Source organism: Jaculus jaculus, chromosome 14 (genome assembly GCF_020740685.1).
Source record: "Jaculus jaculus isolate mJacJac1 chromosome 14, mJacJac1.mat.Y.cur, whole genome shotgun sequence".
In the NCBI taxonomy this organism is placed as follows: domain Eukaryota; kingdom Metazoa; phylum Chordata; class Mammalia; order Rodentia; family Dipodidae; genus Jaculus; species Jaculus jaculus.
Genome location: NC_059115.1, coordinates 59,272,573 through 59,288,459, shown reverse-complemented (window position 1 = coordinate 59,288,459; position 15,887 = coordinate 59,272,573). Strand labels below are relative to the sequence as shown.

Genomic DNA, 15,887 nt, shown 5'->3' with positions numbered 1-15,887 from the left:
TCTTTTATTTATTTATTTTTTGTGTGTTTTCAAGGTAGCATCTCGCTCTAGCCCAGGCTGACCTGGAATTCACTATGTAGTCTCAGGGTGGCCTAGAACTCTTGGCGATCCTTCTACCTCTGGCTCCCCAGTGCTGGGATTAAAGGCGTGCGCCACCAGGCCGGCTACAAGACATATTTTAAATAAAGTTACTCAATTGAATGAAATATTCGTATTTTCCTAGATTTCAATATAATAAAAAAAAGCAAACCGGTGTAGTGGCGCACGCCTTTAATCCCAGCACTGGGGAGCCAGAGGTAGAAGGATCGCCAAGAGTTTGAGGCCACCCTGAGACTACATAGTGAATTCCAGGTCAGCCTGAACTAGAGTGAGACACTACCTCGAAAAACCAAAAAAAAAAAAAAAAGGTCTTGTATATTTAGTATGTGTATACTATTAAGACAGTTCAAGAAAAATGAGTAAATGTAGCCAGGTGTGGTGGCACATGCCTTTAATCCCAGCACTGGGAGGCAGAGGTAGGAGGATCGCTGCAAGTTCGAGGCCACCCCATGACTTCATAGTGAATTCTAGGTCAGCCTGGGCTAGAGTGACACCCTACCTCGAAAAACAAATAATAAATAAAAAAGGGTGCATGCAATTAACAGTGCATGTGATAGAAAATATTATAAGAATATTATACTACTTTAATAAGAATATTATAAGATTAACTAGAGTATGTTTACAAAAAAGGTATATTTTATTGTAAATATAAATTTACCTAAAATAATTTCTTGCAAGTTACAGTTTTCAAATGTAGTATATAAGAGCACTACTATATTGTTCTGTACTGTTAAAAATTGTTTACTTGTTACTTTTTATATAGTGTTCCTTTTAATGTGAATATATGAATTTTGATGGTCTAGGTCATTCTGCCTAGAACTACTAAGGAATTAAGGGGATAGAGTAATATAACCAAGCCTAAATGTGTAATGATTACAAGTATATATTTTAATTGTTCTCTATTATAGTCTTAGTTTTTTGGAGCTTCATGATATTTTATGAAAATTTTAAAATCATTTTACTGCACTTTTAAATCAAAACCATGAGCATAAGTGTTGAAATAAATAGTTTTTATAATGTCAGTTTTTCTTAATTTAATTTTTTAATTTCCTTAATTTTCAAGATGACAATTTTATCCTTTTGGAATGTTTGGATATCAAACACTGGCACAATCAATGGTAATTAGGGGAAATTTTTTTTTTTCTTAAGGAAAATGAATTTATTTATAGTTTGACCAAATGGGAAAAGTTCTAACGTCCTTCCCATCTTACCTGTAGCCATCTTAAACTCCTAGGAAGCCATGAGACAAAAGCTAGAATAGATGTAAATTTAGCTGTGTGATAGATGAATCTTCCATTTTGGAAGAGAAGGAACCTAGGCTCCAGGTGGCCTCCATTGTGTGTTTCATTACATAGACAGTCTGGGTCAAGGAAAATGAGGTCTTAAAGGTCCTCAAGTTTTTGAACAAAAAAGTCTGGATTCATTTTCCATATATTGGGCCTGGCAGGAACAACTGCTTTTTTGTAATTTTGTTTTTGATCATGATAATGCTTAAAGAGACATTGATACAGGAAAGATGAAAAAATATAATAAAACGTAGTTAGGTTTCATGGAGTTAAATAATAACTTAATAGTATGAATTAATCTTTACTGGGAAGTTGATTAACCTGTTTTTGGTATTCACAAAGTTACTACCTATGTATTATTTCTAGTAAAAGGATTATATTAAAGTAATTGCAACATTTTAGCTAATCAGGAGATAGATATATGACAAGTACTATATTTTGGATGTGAAGTACTATATTTTGGATATAGAATATTTGGGATTTGTTTTGTTTGGTTGGTTGTTTTTTGTTTGTTTGTTTGTTTGTTTGTTTGTTTTGGTTTTTGAAGGTAGGGTCTCACTCTAACCTAGGCTGACCTGGAATTCACTAAGTAATCTCGAGGTGTCCTCATGGTGATCCTCCTACCTCTGCCTTTTTTTTGAGTGCTGGGATTAAAGGTGTGTGCCATCAAGCCGGGCAATATAAAATATTTTGATACAATCACTGCTGCTTTATTTTCCTTTGTGTGCTTGAAAATGTAATTTTATCATTATTTGGCTTTTTTTTTATCATACCTTGAAGTCTTATTTTATCCTCAGATCTTTTCTTTTGCTGTATAATGTAGTTAACTGGTACATGCATTTTAAAAAATAAAATGTCTTCAATATTTGTATGTATTTGAAAATTAATTACAGATGAATGGGAGGTATACTATTTGAACCATTCACAACAAAAGTAGGAATTTATAGCTGTCATGTTTGTACTTTTCCTTTTCTGAAGATTTATAGTATTGAGCCAGTTTTTCTCTATTTAACAAGTCCTAATATCCCTAATTGAAGAAGGATATGTGCCTGCAACAAGATTATGTAGTGTTTCTGGCAAATCAGTAGAAGAGAATTAGAAAGTTATCATTTGAAATTTCTACTCAGGAGGGTTTTCTGAGGGGTTGTGTGTCACAGAAATACTGCACAGCAATGTATAAGAGAACAAGTTGACTTTGGTGTCTAGTTGATTATACCCTGGCACCAGTAGCTCTGAATTTCAGATACAAAGTACTTTAGTTCTGATCTTGCTTTAATGTCAGCATTTCAAAGTAAGTGAGTAAAAATTTTTTATGTATTTAGTATAATAAAATTTATAATGATTATTAATTAATAACTTCAGAGCTATTGTTCTCATGCTTCCCAATCATATACTCTCCACATGCACTTATTAAGATCTGTGAAATCTAAGAATAAGATTTCATTTCCCTATGCTTTTCTAGTAATTTGATTAGAAATATATGTAATTTGAAAAGTACCCCAGTGTTTTGCATGTTACATCTTATCTTTACTCTTTGACATGTGGTTATTCTTTTTTGATGAAGTCATTAGAGGACAAGAGTGAAACCAAAAATTCTATGATGGAGGAGCCAAACATCAATAAGGTACAAAATGTCATTCAACTGAAATCAGAAATTGCATTCTTAAGGAGAACAAAATATTTGTCTTTTTAGTTTCCTGGTGGAGTTTGTTGGAATAAAACTATTTCCCCTCAAATTATTCTTTAGTTTGTCAACTTAAATGTTACAAACATACAAGTGGTTCCTGTTTTGTTAGTTAAAAGAATGCAATTTTAAAGGGAGTTGAATGTTTCCTACAGATTTTTCAGAGTGAAATACAAGCAAAGTTCATAGTAAATGTAATTATACCAACAGTTGTAAAAGTATAGTAGCATTGCTTTACTTTTGTAAATAGCACTTTTGAAGTTAAAGTTTCTCTCTTATATTAATTTCTGAAAATATAGCAATTCTTAGTCATTTCACTCTTCATACTAAGATGTAACCTAATGCCTTGTACTTAGTATTTAAGTTCTTGAACATTAAAACAGAACAAATGAGAATTTGTAAGCATGAAATAACTCCTAAATAGTCTGTGACTACACATTAAGATGTGATTTTAGGTTGGATGTTTAACTTATTTTTCATATTCTAAATGATTCATAACTTTTAACACTATCTCACAGAGTAAGTTTTTTTTTTAAGTTTTTTTATTTATTTATTTGAGAGCGAAAGACACAGAGAGAAAGACAGATAGAGGGAGAGAGAGAGAGAATGGGCACGCCAGGGCTTCCAGCCTCTGCAAACGAACTCCAGACGCGTGTGCCCCCTTGTGCATCTGGCTAACGTGGGACCTGGGGAACCGAGCCTCGAACCGGGGTCCTTAGGCTTCACAGGCAAGCGCTCAACCGCTAAGCCATCTCTCCAGCCCACACAGAGTAATTTTTAAGAGAGAAATTTTGTCCAAAGCTTTTTAAAATTGTTTTATTTATTTATTTGAGAGAGAGAATGGGCATGCCAGGGCCTCCAGCCACTACAAATGAACTCCAGATGCATGCACCACCTTGTGCATATGACTTTACATGGGTCCTGGGGAATCAACCATGGGTTGTTAGGCTTTGCAGGCAAGTACCTTAGCTGTATAACTTCTGTTTTTTACCCAAAGGAATCTTTTCATAAAATACAATAATTGCATGCAATTAATTCAGAACACTGATTTGATATTGTGTATTATACCTAAAGTTTTGGCAAAATAAATATGTTTCTATATTTTGAATTTTTTCTAATGTTTTGATTTTAAGAAAATATAATTCAAAATTTTAGTCCATTCACAATTGCCTTTTCTTACATAATGATTACTAACTAGTCTCTACACATTATCTCCCATCTAAGTACTAACCAGGTCTGAGCCTGCTTGGCTTCCGAGATCAGATGAGATCAGGGTGGTATGGCTATGGACTGTACACATTATAAGAGTTGATGTTGAGAGATTTTTTTCTTCCTTGGATACTTGTCAGGTCACAGGCACTGCTAGCCATGTTAACCTGCCGTGACATCTCAAGCAGGCTAACAAGCTACCTTTTGCTGCCTGAGGCAGATCAGAAAAGCAAGACCAGCCCCTTGTTGCCAGGCCACCTAAAGTATGGTCTTGGGTCCTATCTAGTCCCTCCTTGACTCCCTCCATCCCTATCCATTGTTTAGGTCAGATCATGTAGTGTGGTACTTTGCCCTCCTCTAAAACCTTACAAGGTGGAACAAAAAGGATCCTGGCTCATTTCTCCAGGAACCACATAAGCCAGATGTACAAGGGAGCACATGCATCTGGAGTTCGTCTGCAGTGGCTGGATGCCCTGGCATGCCCATTCTCTCTCTCCCTCCCTCCCTCTCTAAAATAAATAAAATATATAAAAAAATAAAAATTTAAAAAATGAAAGAAAGAATATGTCATCACAAAAGGTGTTTTTTAAATATTTATTTGACAGAGAAATAGGGAGGGAGGGGAAGAGAGACAATATGGGCACACCAGGGCCTACAGCCACTGCCCACGAACTCCAGACGCATGTGCCCCCTTGTGCATCTGGCTAACTTGGGTCCTGGGGAATCGAACCTGGGTCCTTTGGCTTTGCAGGCAAACTCTGCATCCCTCCAGCCCCACAAAATGTGATTTTTATTTTCTGGTAAGCTTACTTAAAATAACTGCAGATACTTAATGTAACTTGCTCAGTTCTGGCCATCACCAACATCAAGATAACATATCCATCACCCCCCTCCAACTTTAGTCATTCCCGTTCACTTCCCTTCAGCCTCTGCCTGTTGCCCCCCAAGCAACTACAAATGTATAGATTAATTTACATTTTAAGGAATTTTATGTAAATGGAATTATACCATTTTGTGGGGAGAAATGTTTTTTGTTGTTTTGTCATTTTAGTTTTGCTGTTTATATTCAGACATGGTCTCACTCTGCCCCTAGGCTGGCCTGGAAACCACTGTGTAGTTCCAGCCGGCCTTATACTCGGGTGATCACCTGCTTTCCTCTCCCAAGGGCTGAGATGGCATGAAACCCATCGGGACTAGTTTTGACCTGAGTCTTTTACTTAGCATAACTTAATTTGAGATTAATTTGATTCATGCTGTGTTTCAATAATCCATTCCTATTTTTTTTTTTTCTTTGAGGTAAGGTTTCACTCTAGCCCAGGCTAACCTGGAATTCACTATGTATCATCCTACCTCTGCCTCCCAAGTGCTGGGATTAAAGGCGTGCACTACCACACCAGGCTGTGTTTTTGATTTTTTGAGGTAGGGTCTTACTGTAGCCCAGGTTGACCTGGAATTCACTCTGTAGTCTCAGGCTGCCCTCAAACTCAGCCATCTTCCTGCCTTGGCCTCCACAGTACTGAGATTAAAGGTGTGCATCCCCATGCCAGGCATAGTAATCCAATCCTTTTTAATTGCTGATACTCACTACATTATGTGGCTGTATCATTGCTTATCTTCTACCTAATAGTATTGCTTGTTTTCTTGATTAAGTTTTAACTGTTAGTTATTTGGGCTGAAAGTGTTTTATGAGATATGTGATTCCAAATAGTTACTCTTAGGACTGGTTTTTATTATCTCTATAATGTCATTTGCAGTTGAGAAATTTTTGACTTTGATGAGGTATAGTGTGTCAATTTGTTCTGTGTACCTACTTTTGCATTTAAAATATTTTCTACAACTAACATCATAGAGATTTTTCCTGTCTTTTATAATTTTGGTAATGCATTTGTATCTGTAACCCACTTGAGTTAATTTTTTGTTGTTGTTATTTTTATTTATTTATTTGAGAACAACAGCCAGAGAAAGAGGCAGATAGAGAAAATGGGTGTGCCAGGGCCTCCAGCCACTGCAAACGAACTCCAGATGCATGTGCCCTCTCTTGCATCTGGCTAACGTGGGTTCTGGGGAATCGAGCTTCATACTGGGGTCCTTAGACTTCACAGACAAGTGCTTAACCACTAAGCCATCTCTCCAGCCCGAACTTGTAAAGATTTTTTAAATATTTATTTATATGTTTGATAGAAAGAGGCAAATACAGAGAGAGAACCAAGGCCTCTAGTCACTGCAAACTAAATCCAGACATATGCCCCATTTTGTGCATCTAGCTTACAATGGTTCTGGGGAACTGAACACAGGTCCTTAGGTTATGCAGGTAAGTGCCTGAACCACTGAGCCCCAATGTATATGTATTTGATAGAGACAGAGAAAATGAGGTAGACAGAAAGAATAGGTGCACCAGAGCCTTTTACCACTGCAAACAAACTCCAGATGCACGTGCCACTTTCTACATCTGGCTTTATATGGGTCCTGGGGAATCAAACTCAGGCTTTCAGGCTTTGCAAGCAAGCACCTTTAACAACCGAGACAAATGTTTTTTATTTACTTATTTGCAAGCCGAGAATGAAGAGAGGCAGAGAATAGGTACACCAGGACCTCCAGGCACTGCAAGCAAACTCCAGATACATGCTCCATCACATCCCTGTGCATCTGGATTTACATGGGTAGTGAGGGACTGGAACCCAGGTCATTACTAGGTTTTGCAGGCAAGCACCGTAACTTCTCAACCATCTCTCCAGCCCCCTAACCATTTTTAAAATACTGCCAATCCTGGAGAGTTGTAGTCAGTTGTCAGACATTGATGCTATTTTTATCTAAATACTATACTTGTATGCTAATTTTACATTAATAATTTTTGAATTTCACAATGACCTATGACACATCTTATAGAAACTCAGAAGACTGAAGGTTTAAAAAGATAAAATGAGCTGGGCATAGTAGGAGGATCGCCATGAGTTTGAGGCCACCCTGAGACTGCATAGTGAATTCCAGGTCAGCCTGAGCTAGAGTGAGACCCTGCCTCAAAAAAAAAAGATAAAATGAAGTGTTGCAGAAAGGTTCACCAAGAGCAGCTTGTGGTTTATTTTGGCTTAAAATTTGAGGGCTAGCTCCATGATGGCAGGGGGAAACAATGGCATGAGCAGAGGGTGGACATCACCTCCTGGTCACCATCAGATGGACAATAATAGCAGGAGAGTGTGCCAAACAATGGCATGGGGTATCTGGCTATCATACTCATTAGCCCATCCCCAACAATACACTGCCTCCAGGAGGCTTTAATTTCTATCTGCCATCAGCTGGGGAGAGTAGCATTCAGAATACCTGAGTTTATGAGGGACGCCAGAATCAAACCACAACATTCCACCCCTGGCCCCCATAAATTTATAACCATCCATGATGTTAAGAGTCCCCATAGTTTTTATCAATCCTAATTATGTTCAAACATCCCCATAATCCAAAGTCTTTCAACTGAACTGTAATACCAAAAAACCCATAATGGTACAAAATAAACATTTGCACTGCAAAAGATGTCATTGGGCATAACAAAGAAATATTCAACCAGTACAAGATTTAAACAGGGCAAACATCAAACTCTGTAGCTCACAGTCCAACAACTTTAGTCAATGACAAGTCTCCAAGTCCAATAATTCTAATAGCAACAAATCTCTGGCATTCCAATCCCCCTTCTCCAGCTAGTCTACTCAAAGTCCTGGAAAACTTCATTCAGGGCCAGCAGCTCTTAGCAGCCATCTCATGGTCCGGGCATCTCCTCTGCAACCCATAGTCCATCCTCATGGCTCTATTGGTTCTCCAAGCAGGCATTCAGCAAATCTGCTTCACATGACCATGGCTGTTTCCAAAACAAAACTGTGTTGCAAATTCAATGACCCTCTCTTTCCTGTATTTCTCATATTCCACTATACCAGGTGGGGTGCCAATTTGTTAATCCATGGGGGAATAAGGCAGACTTTGAAGAACAGGACACTCATTGAGAACTCAGACCCCTTCAAAAGAGTCTGCATTCTTCCTGTTGTCACAGTGCAGGTCAGCTGACCAAATTTCAAAGGTCCTAATCTCTCATATAATTACAGCTGAATGGGCAGAAGTCTCAGCCCAAAGATTTCTTTCTGTGCCATACCTCTCTGCTCACACCACTCCCTTTCTACACAAAGCAACCCTGCACAAATTCTCAGGACATGGGCATAATAGCAAGCCTCTCACACAAACTGCTTCTAGCCAAACTTCACAGTACGTAGTTCTTACTGCATTCAGGTCTTTCAACTCTGACCAGAATAGTCCATCAAGCTGTACTTACGGCACTGCAAGGCATCTCTTAGGCCAAGCTTTCAAATCCTTCCACACTCCTCCAGAAAATCAGTTCCAAAAGGCCTAAACTACACAGTCAGGTGTAGCAGCAATGCCACTCTCAGTACCAACTTTACTGTTGCTGACAGGTTCGCAGAAATCACCCAGCCAGGAGCAGCCCATGGGTGGGGGTGGGGGGCTTACAAACTCGAGGAGAAGCTCCATGATGGCAGGGGAAAATGATGGCATGAGCAGAGGGTGGACATTACCCCCTGGCCAACATAAGGTGGACAATAACAGCAGGAGAGTGTGTCAAACACTGGCAAGGGAAACACTGGCTATCATACCCATAAGCCTGTCCTCAACAATACACTTCCTCCAGGTGGCATTAATTTCCAATTGCCATCAGCTGGGGAACCAAGTTTATGGGGGACACCTGAATCAAACCACCACAGAAAGTAACATATTCAGCAATGTTTCTAACATTTAATAATTGGCTCATCTTTCTAACTTATATTTATTTTAATAAATGCTGGTTTTTGTATAGCATCCTTATATTTATATAGTATTCTTGAATATTGAAGTATGATACACCATTTTCAGGGTAAGCAAAATGTCAACTACTTTATGTAAAACTACCTTGAATAATAAATACTCTATTAAGCTACTAAAACGGCATACTGACTTGAACGAGTTACCATGCTTTCAGGATTTCAGGAATCTCCACTATAAATTGAAAGTTATTTTAAACCAGAAGTCAGTAAACTATAGATAGCTGGTCAAATTCTTTGTGTTTTTAGATTCCGAGCTAAGAATGATTTATACATTTTAATGGGTTATTTGGAAAAAGGAAAAATTGGAACAGTGAACTTTTGTGATCCACAAGCCTAAACTAATTACTGCCTGACCGTTTAGTATTTCTAACATATTAGTAAAGAAGTATAATACTAAGAAACTTTTAAAAATCATGACTTCAACGATTAAGATGTCTTGATCCTTTAAAGCAGGCATGTACAACCCATAGCCCGGCTGCATGTGTCCCAGGGTAACTATGAATGCAGCCTAACACGTTTGAGGATGATAGTATGTTGCAGTGTCAAAGGATGGGCATGCCTGCTTTAAAGTTAGCTCAGCATTACTTTAGGGGATAACACAGAGTATGTTTTATCAACTATCTTTACATAAGAAAGCAAGGTTGAAAACTTTAAATTCCCTCACCAAGTAAATTTTGGTTTGGGGATGATTAGCATATGTAATAGTACCTTTGAGATTGAGGTCTTTAAAAGCTTTCTTTTTTATTTATTTTTGGTTTTTTGAGGTAGTGTCTCGCTGACCTGACTGACCTGGAATTCACTATGGAGTCTCAGGGTGGCCTCGAACTCACAGCAATCCTACTATCTCCACTTCCCAAGTGCTGGGATTAAAGGCATGCACCACCACTCGCAGCTTAAAAGCTTTCTTAAAGTTAATTATACAAGTGCTAAGTAATTGATTTATATATTAATCTATTAATAAAGTCTCTTTTCATATTTTTTCCATTTAGATAGAAGCAGATTTAGGATATCCTGGGGGTAAAGCAAGAATTATCCATAAGGAATCTGATATCATTACTGCTTTTGCTGTTAATAGAGTAAGTACATAAATATTTTTAATTACTATTAAAGTATTCATAATTGGAAGATTTTTGCTTTGTCAGTTTATTTTCCACTCTTTAAGTTATTAACTAAGATTCATGTATGTATGTATGTATTTTTCAAGATAGGGTCTCACTCCAGCCCATGCTGACCTGGAATTCACTATGTAGTCTCAGAGTGGCGTCAAACTCATGGTGATCCTCCTACTTCTGCCTCCCAAGTGCTGGGATTAAGGGTGTACACCGTCATGCCCAGCTAAGATTTTGAGTTTATAAAATTATTGTATAATTTGCTAATGTGGTTTCATTATTATATAATTTGGCTATGTTACAGATAGAACGTTGCTCTACAGAAATTATTTGAATATCAGTCAGTATCTGTGTACTTTATGCTAGATAGTTTATCATAAGAAAAGATTTTCTATATGTTTAATATGACTTTTTCAAATGTGATTTTTATTATTTTATAAAATTGAAACTGGTATGAAACTCAGAAGTTCTCTTCCCACTGACTTACCTCTCTAGTACCTGACCAGTTAATGTGTTTCAAGGTACCCTTAGGTATACTTGCCCAAGGTTGAAATGCCTTAATAATTTCCCATTCCGATCTCTCCTCACTGCCTTAGCACTCCTTTCGTCCCATTTCTTTTCATTGATTTAAGGATGGATGCTATAACTACTCATGTATTCCTAAATACTTAAAAGTGGGGGGGGGGGTGTTTGTATATTCACATAGTCATTTGCTCCTATTTTTACATTGTTTTGTTATTTTGGCATGTATACATGTTCATATGTGTGGGTACATGTGTGCATGGGTATGGAGGTCAGATGGTGACTTTGGGTATCTTCAGCTGCTGTCCACCATATTCTTTGAGACTGTTTTGCACTGAACCTTGAACTTTCGAATCCAGCTAGACTAGTTACTAAACCCTACTGTTGCTCCTGTCTCCACTTCCCCAGTGATGGACTTACAGACAAATGCCATCAGACCCCTCTTTTTTTGAGGTAGGGTCTCACTCTAACCAAAGCTGACCTGGAATTCACTATGTAGTCTCAGGGTGGCCTCGAACTCATAGCGATACTCCTATCTCTGCCTCCCAACACACCCCTTTTTATATGTGACTCTGAACTCCGGTCCTCATGCTTGTGTGACAAGTACTTTACCAACTGAGCATCAGCCCTACTTTGTTTTTCAAAGATGAGCTCTTACTAACAACCCTGCCTGGCCTCAGTGATCTTCCTGCATCAGCCTCTGAGGAGCTAAGATTACAGGCACAACTTGGTTGCAGTACTGTTTAAATATTACTCAGAAATGTTTCCATCAGTTGATTCTTCATCCTCCTATGCTGTGCTTGTGTTAGCTTTGATTTCACCTACATAGTTCTTTTATCATTCTCTCCTCATATTTCTCTGTATCTTCCATCTCATTCCCTTCATAAATATTCTTAAACATGGATTAGTTCTATTTAAAGTAGACAGGTTTAGAATTAACTCCTTAAAAAGTAGTAATATCTATATAGCAGGGCATATATACATGTATGTATATATGTTTCAAATACAAAATTATTGTCTACACCCTATAATACCTACCTTCTCTTGAAAAAAATAAGATTTTGAGTATTTTATCCTATGAAAAGAGCTAGAAATTCTCTTTTTGGAAAATATATATATGAGTAGCTAAAAATGAATAGTTACCCCTATATATAAAGTCTGCTATTCACTTATAAGTGTGGTTACTTATTTGTCTCTCAAAACTTGACTTTTTTTCAATGTTCTTGCTACATTTATAGCTGATAAATAATCTCTCTTACTTTATATTTTATTTCTTAAATGCCTTTGAGATTGATTGAACTTGTTCCCATTTATTTAGATGGAAAGTGAAATTATAACTTAGATTCAAACTAACAAGTTGATTTTCAATTTATTACATGCACTTTGAAAACACGAAGATTCTGTATCACAGACTGAGGACAGTTTCTATGTTAACAAGAGCAGCAACCACAATAGCAACATTTTCACATTGGTTTCTTAAGCTCAGGTGACTGGTTTCTTGTCATTCCCACAGAGTAACAAGAGGGCCAGATAGCACCTGGTTATGCAGCAGGTGCTGCTGTAACAGAGGATCACTGAGTTTAGGGCTCACAGTTATTTGTCCAGCTAGCTGCAGCTATGGACATCATGAATCACTCACTATGTCTGGCTCTCCAAATTCCTGAGTTATGCAAATGTTAGGGAGAGCAGAACATTCTAAAATACTACAGCAACAATACTGGGAGAGGAAATAACGTGGTATACATGTATTGTGATTTATTTATATTTGTCTTTCTGTTAAATGTAATGGAATTTTTAGAACATAAACATATCTATTCGGTCAAGTTTTTTTGACCAAAAATGTAATTAATAAACTAAAATATTAATTTGTAAACATGTTATATATTCTATACTTATTTTTACTAGAGTTATTTTTTATTTTTTATTTTTTTTTTAATTTTTATTTTATTTTTTTATTTGAGAGCGACAGACACAGAGAGAAAGACAGATAGAGGGAGAGAGAGAGAATGGGCGCGCCAGGGCTTCCAGCCTCTGCAAACGAACTCCAGACGCGTGCGCCCCCTTGTGCATCTGGCTAACGTGGGACCTGGGGAACCGAGCCTCGAACCGAGCTCCTTAAGCTTCATAGGCAAGCGCTTAACCGCTAAGCCATCTCTCCAGCCCTAGAGTTATTTTTTAAAATAACCTATATAACAATTGTTGCTTTCAATTTAAAATGAATGTGTGATTTATTTTTCAGGCAAATAGAAATTGCATAGCAATCGCCTCCAGCCATGATGTTCAAGAACTGGATGTTTCTGGAATTCTGGCTACACAGATCTATACTTGGGTAGATGATGATGTAGAAATGGAAAACAAAGGGTACGCTTACATTTTGTTTTTATTCATTAATGTAATATGAGTGACTGTATCCACTGAACTATATAACTCTCAAAAGATTCTTTTTAAAGAATACCAGTGCCCTCTAAGGGCATCAGGCAGCATATCATTCTTGTAAAGGAATAAGCTAAAATTATGGGCACAGTAGAAGCTGATTTGCTAAAGAATAGATAAGGATGGCAAGAGTTTTACAAAAGGAAGTTGTTAGGAAAGGGAAAAGGGAATGGAAATTATGCAGATAGGTAAGTCATTTTGAGTTAGGAATAAGAGCAGGGAAGAACAAAGCCAGGTGTGGTGGCTCACGCCTTTAATCCCAGCACTCAGAGGCAGAGATAGGAAGATCACCATGAGTTCGAGGCCACCCTGACACTGCATAGTGAATTCCAGGTCAGCCTGATCTAGTGGGAGGCCCTACCTCGAAAAAACAAAAAGGGAAATACAAAAGTCAAATGCTACAGCTCTCAAGCTTAAAAATGAAATAGAGATCTATGTTGTTTTCATTCTGGCTAATATTACTTTGTAGATCAGAAGACTTCTTGGTGATACATGCTCGTGATGATTTCACAGCTGTTCAGGGAACAACCCCGTATACACACAGTAATCCAGGCACTCCAATCAATATGCCTTGGCTTGGTAGCACACAGACTGGCCGAGGAGCCGCCGTGGTATGTAAACTTAAATGTATTTTAAGTTTTGCATAGCTGTTGTGTTTGGGTTCATACATATAAGATGATTAAAAGTTGTAAATCTGCCAGGTGTGGTGGCACATGCCTTTAATCCCGGGAGACAGAGTTAGAAGGATCACCATGAGTTCAAGGCCATCCTGAGACTACATAGTGAATTCCAGGTCAGCCTGGGCCAGAGTGAGACCCTACCTTGGAAAAAAAAAAGAGTGCTGCTGAGGAAAACACCTGCCATTTATTTCTGGTCTCCACACAGGCACACACATACATGCCATGCGTGCTGGTATGCATGCACACAAAGCTCTTTCTTTTCTTTTAACCATTCAGATCTCAAGTCCAGTAAGACATTGCCCCAGAATTCTTAGGGAAGATATCTATCCCTACCTACTGTCTCCCCAATCATATTATATCTTATTGTCCCATCTTGTCGTCTTTGTAGCACTTACCAGTTATTGAAATTACCAGTTAAATAATTAGTTCTGGTTCTGCATGCTATGACATGTAAGCTCTTTGAGAGCACGGAGTCTGCCTGCATTATATGCCCTTTGTAGGGCAATATTAGACATACTGTCAGTATTCAAAAAACTTTGCTTGTGGGCTGGAGAGATGACTTAGCAGTTAAGTGTTTGCCTGTGAAGCCTAAGGACCCCAGTTTGAGACTCGATTCCCCAGGACCCACATTAGCCAGATGCACAAGGGGGTGCACACATCTGGAGTTCGTTTGCAGTGGCTGGAGGCCCTGGCACGCCCATTCTTTTTCTCTCTCTCTGCCTCTTTCTCTGCTTGTCGCTCTCAAATAAATAAATAAATAAATAAAAATAAAAAAACTTTGCTTATGATCTAAAATATCATAGCACAGAATTACTCTTTTAGGGTTGATTTTTCTTCCTGTGTAAATTTTTTTTTTTTTTTTTTTTTTGGTTTTTCGAGGTAGGGTCTCACTCTGGTCCAGGCTGACCTGGAATTAACTCTGTAGTCTCAGGGTGGCCTTGAACTCACGGCAATCCTCCTACCTCTGCCTCCCGAGTGCTGGGATTAAAGGCATGCGCCACCACGCCCGGCTCTCTTCCTGTGTAAATTTTTAAAACAGCTTTTTTAGCTTAGTGGTTAAAGGCGCTTGCTTGCAAAGGCTGACACTTCAGGTTTGATTCCCTGGTACTCACGGAAAGGCAAATGCACAAAGTGGCATACGCATCTGGAGGCCCTAGCATGTCCATATCCCTCCTCTCTTTCTCTCTCTCTCTCTTTCCTTTCCTCCTTCCCTCCCTTTCTCTGCAAATAATAAAAATATTTTCAAAAACAGCTTTTAGAAGGGAATTATTGTGCTTTGTGAATTTAGGGACTTCTCTATTCCCCTCTCAGGAAAAAGATAGTAATAGAATGAAGTTGTGTTTTTTAAATGGTAATCTAAAACAATTATTTCTTTATTTTTCTACAATATGCTTTCAGAAAAATATTATTTTATTAGAAACTTTTTTGAATTGACAAAATCTTATGCTGGTCCCATTCCCTTCCTCCCTGCCACCATACCACTGAGGACCCTCTTCATTGGTGTTACTGGTGTTCACCACGGGGTTATGGGTTATGAGAGCAGCAGTCAGTTACTGGGCACAGGAACAATGCCTCTGGGTACTCCTTCCCACCCCGTAGCTCTTAGATTCTTTCCACCTCCTATTCCACAATGTTCCCTGCGCCTTGGTGGGTATGTTAAAAGTCTACCTTAGTATTAAGCTTTCTGCAAGCTCGGGATTTCTGCCTTGATACATTTTGGGTGTCCTCAGTGTCTATCACCACCTCTCTGGCTCAGGTTGTCAGACTATGAAGGTAGCGCACGTGCTTAACTTATTGATTCCCAGGTGGTGTCACCTGGACCCTGGCTGATTTGCAGGAGGTGGCTCATCTCATGATAGGAAGTCAGCTCATTTTTCTTGTCATGTTGATAGATTTTGGTTCACCCTAGTTTTCACCACCTTCTGTAAAAGAGAAAACAGGTTCTCCAACATAGTGAAAGGATGGCCTAAAAGGCGATAAGCATAGTTAAGAGAGATTGTATCTATCTC

At 38.3% G+C, this 15,887-nt stretch overlaps 1 protein-coding gene across 3 annotated transcripts in view; it reads left to right on the top strand.

Moving 5' to 3' along the window:
• The window catches only part of Dmxl1 (Dmx like 1), a 153,014-nt gene that overhangs the window by 107,627 nt on the left and 29,500 nt on the right, over nucleotides 1-15,887 (top strand). For 2 of the 3 annotated variants that reach the window (XM_045134452.1, XM_045134455.1), the window contains 4 exons: nucleotides 2,950-3,009; nucleotides 10,124-10,210; nucleotides 13,005-13,126; nucleotides 13,668-13,809. In XM_045134452.1, the coding sequence (XP_044990387.1) occupies nucleotides 2,950-3,009; nucleotides 10,124-10,210; nucleotides 13,005-13,126; nucleotides 13,668-13,809 (411 nt within the window). The remainder of the gene's footprint in view (nucleotides 1-2,949; nucleotides 3,010-10,123; nucleotides 10,211-13,004; nucleotides 13,127-13,667; nucleotides 13,810-15,887) is intronic. The other variant, XM_045134454.1, reaches the window with a different exon arrangement.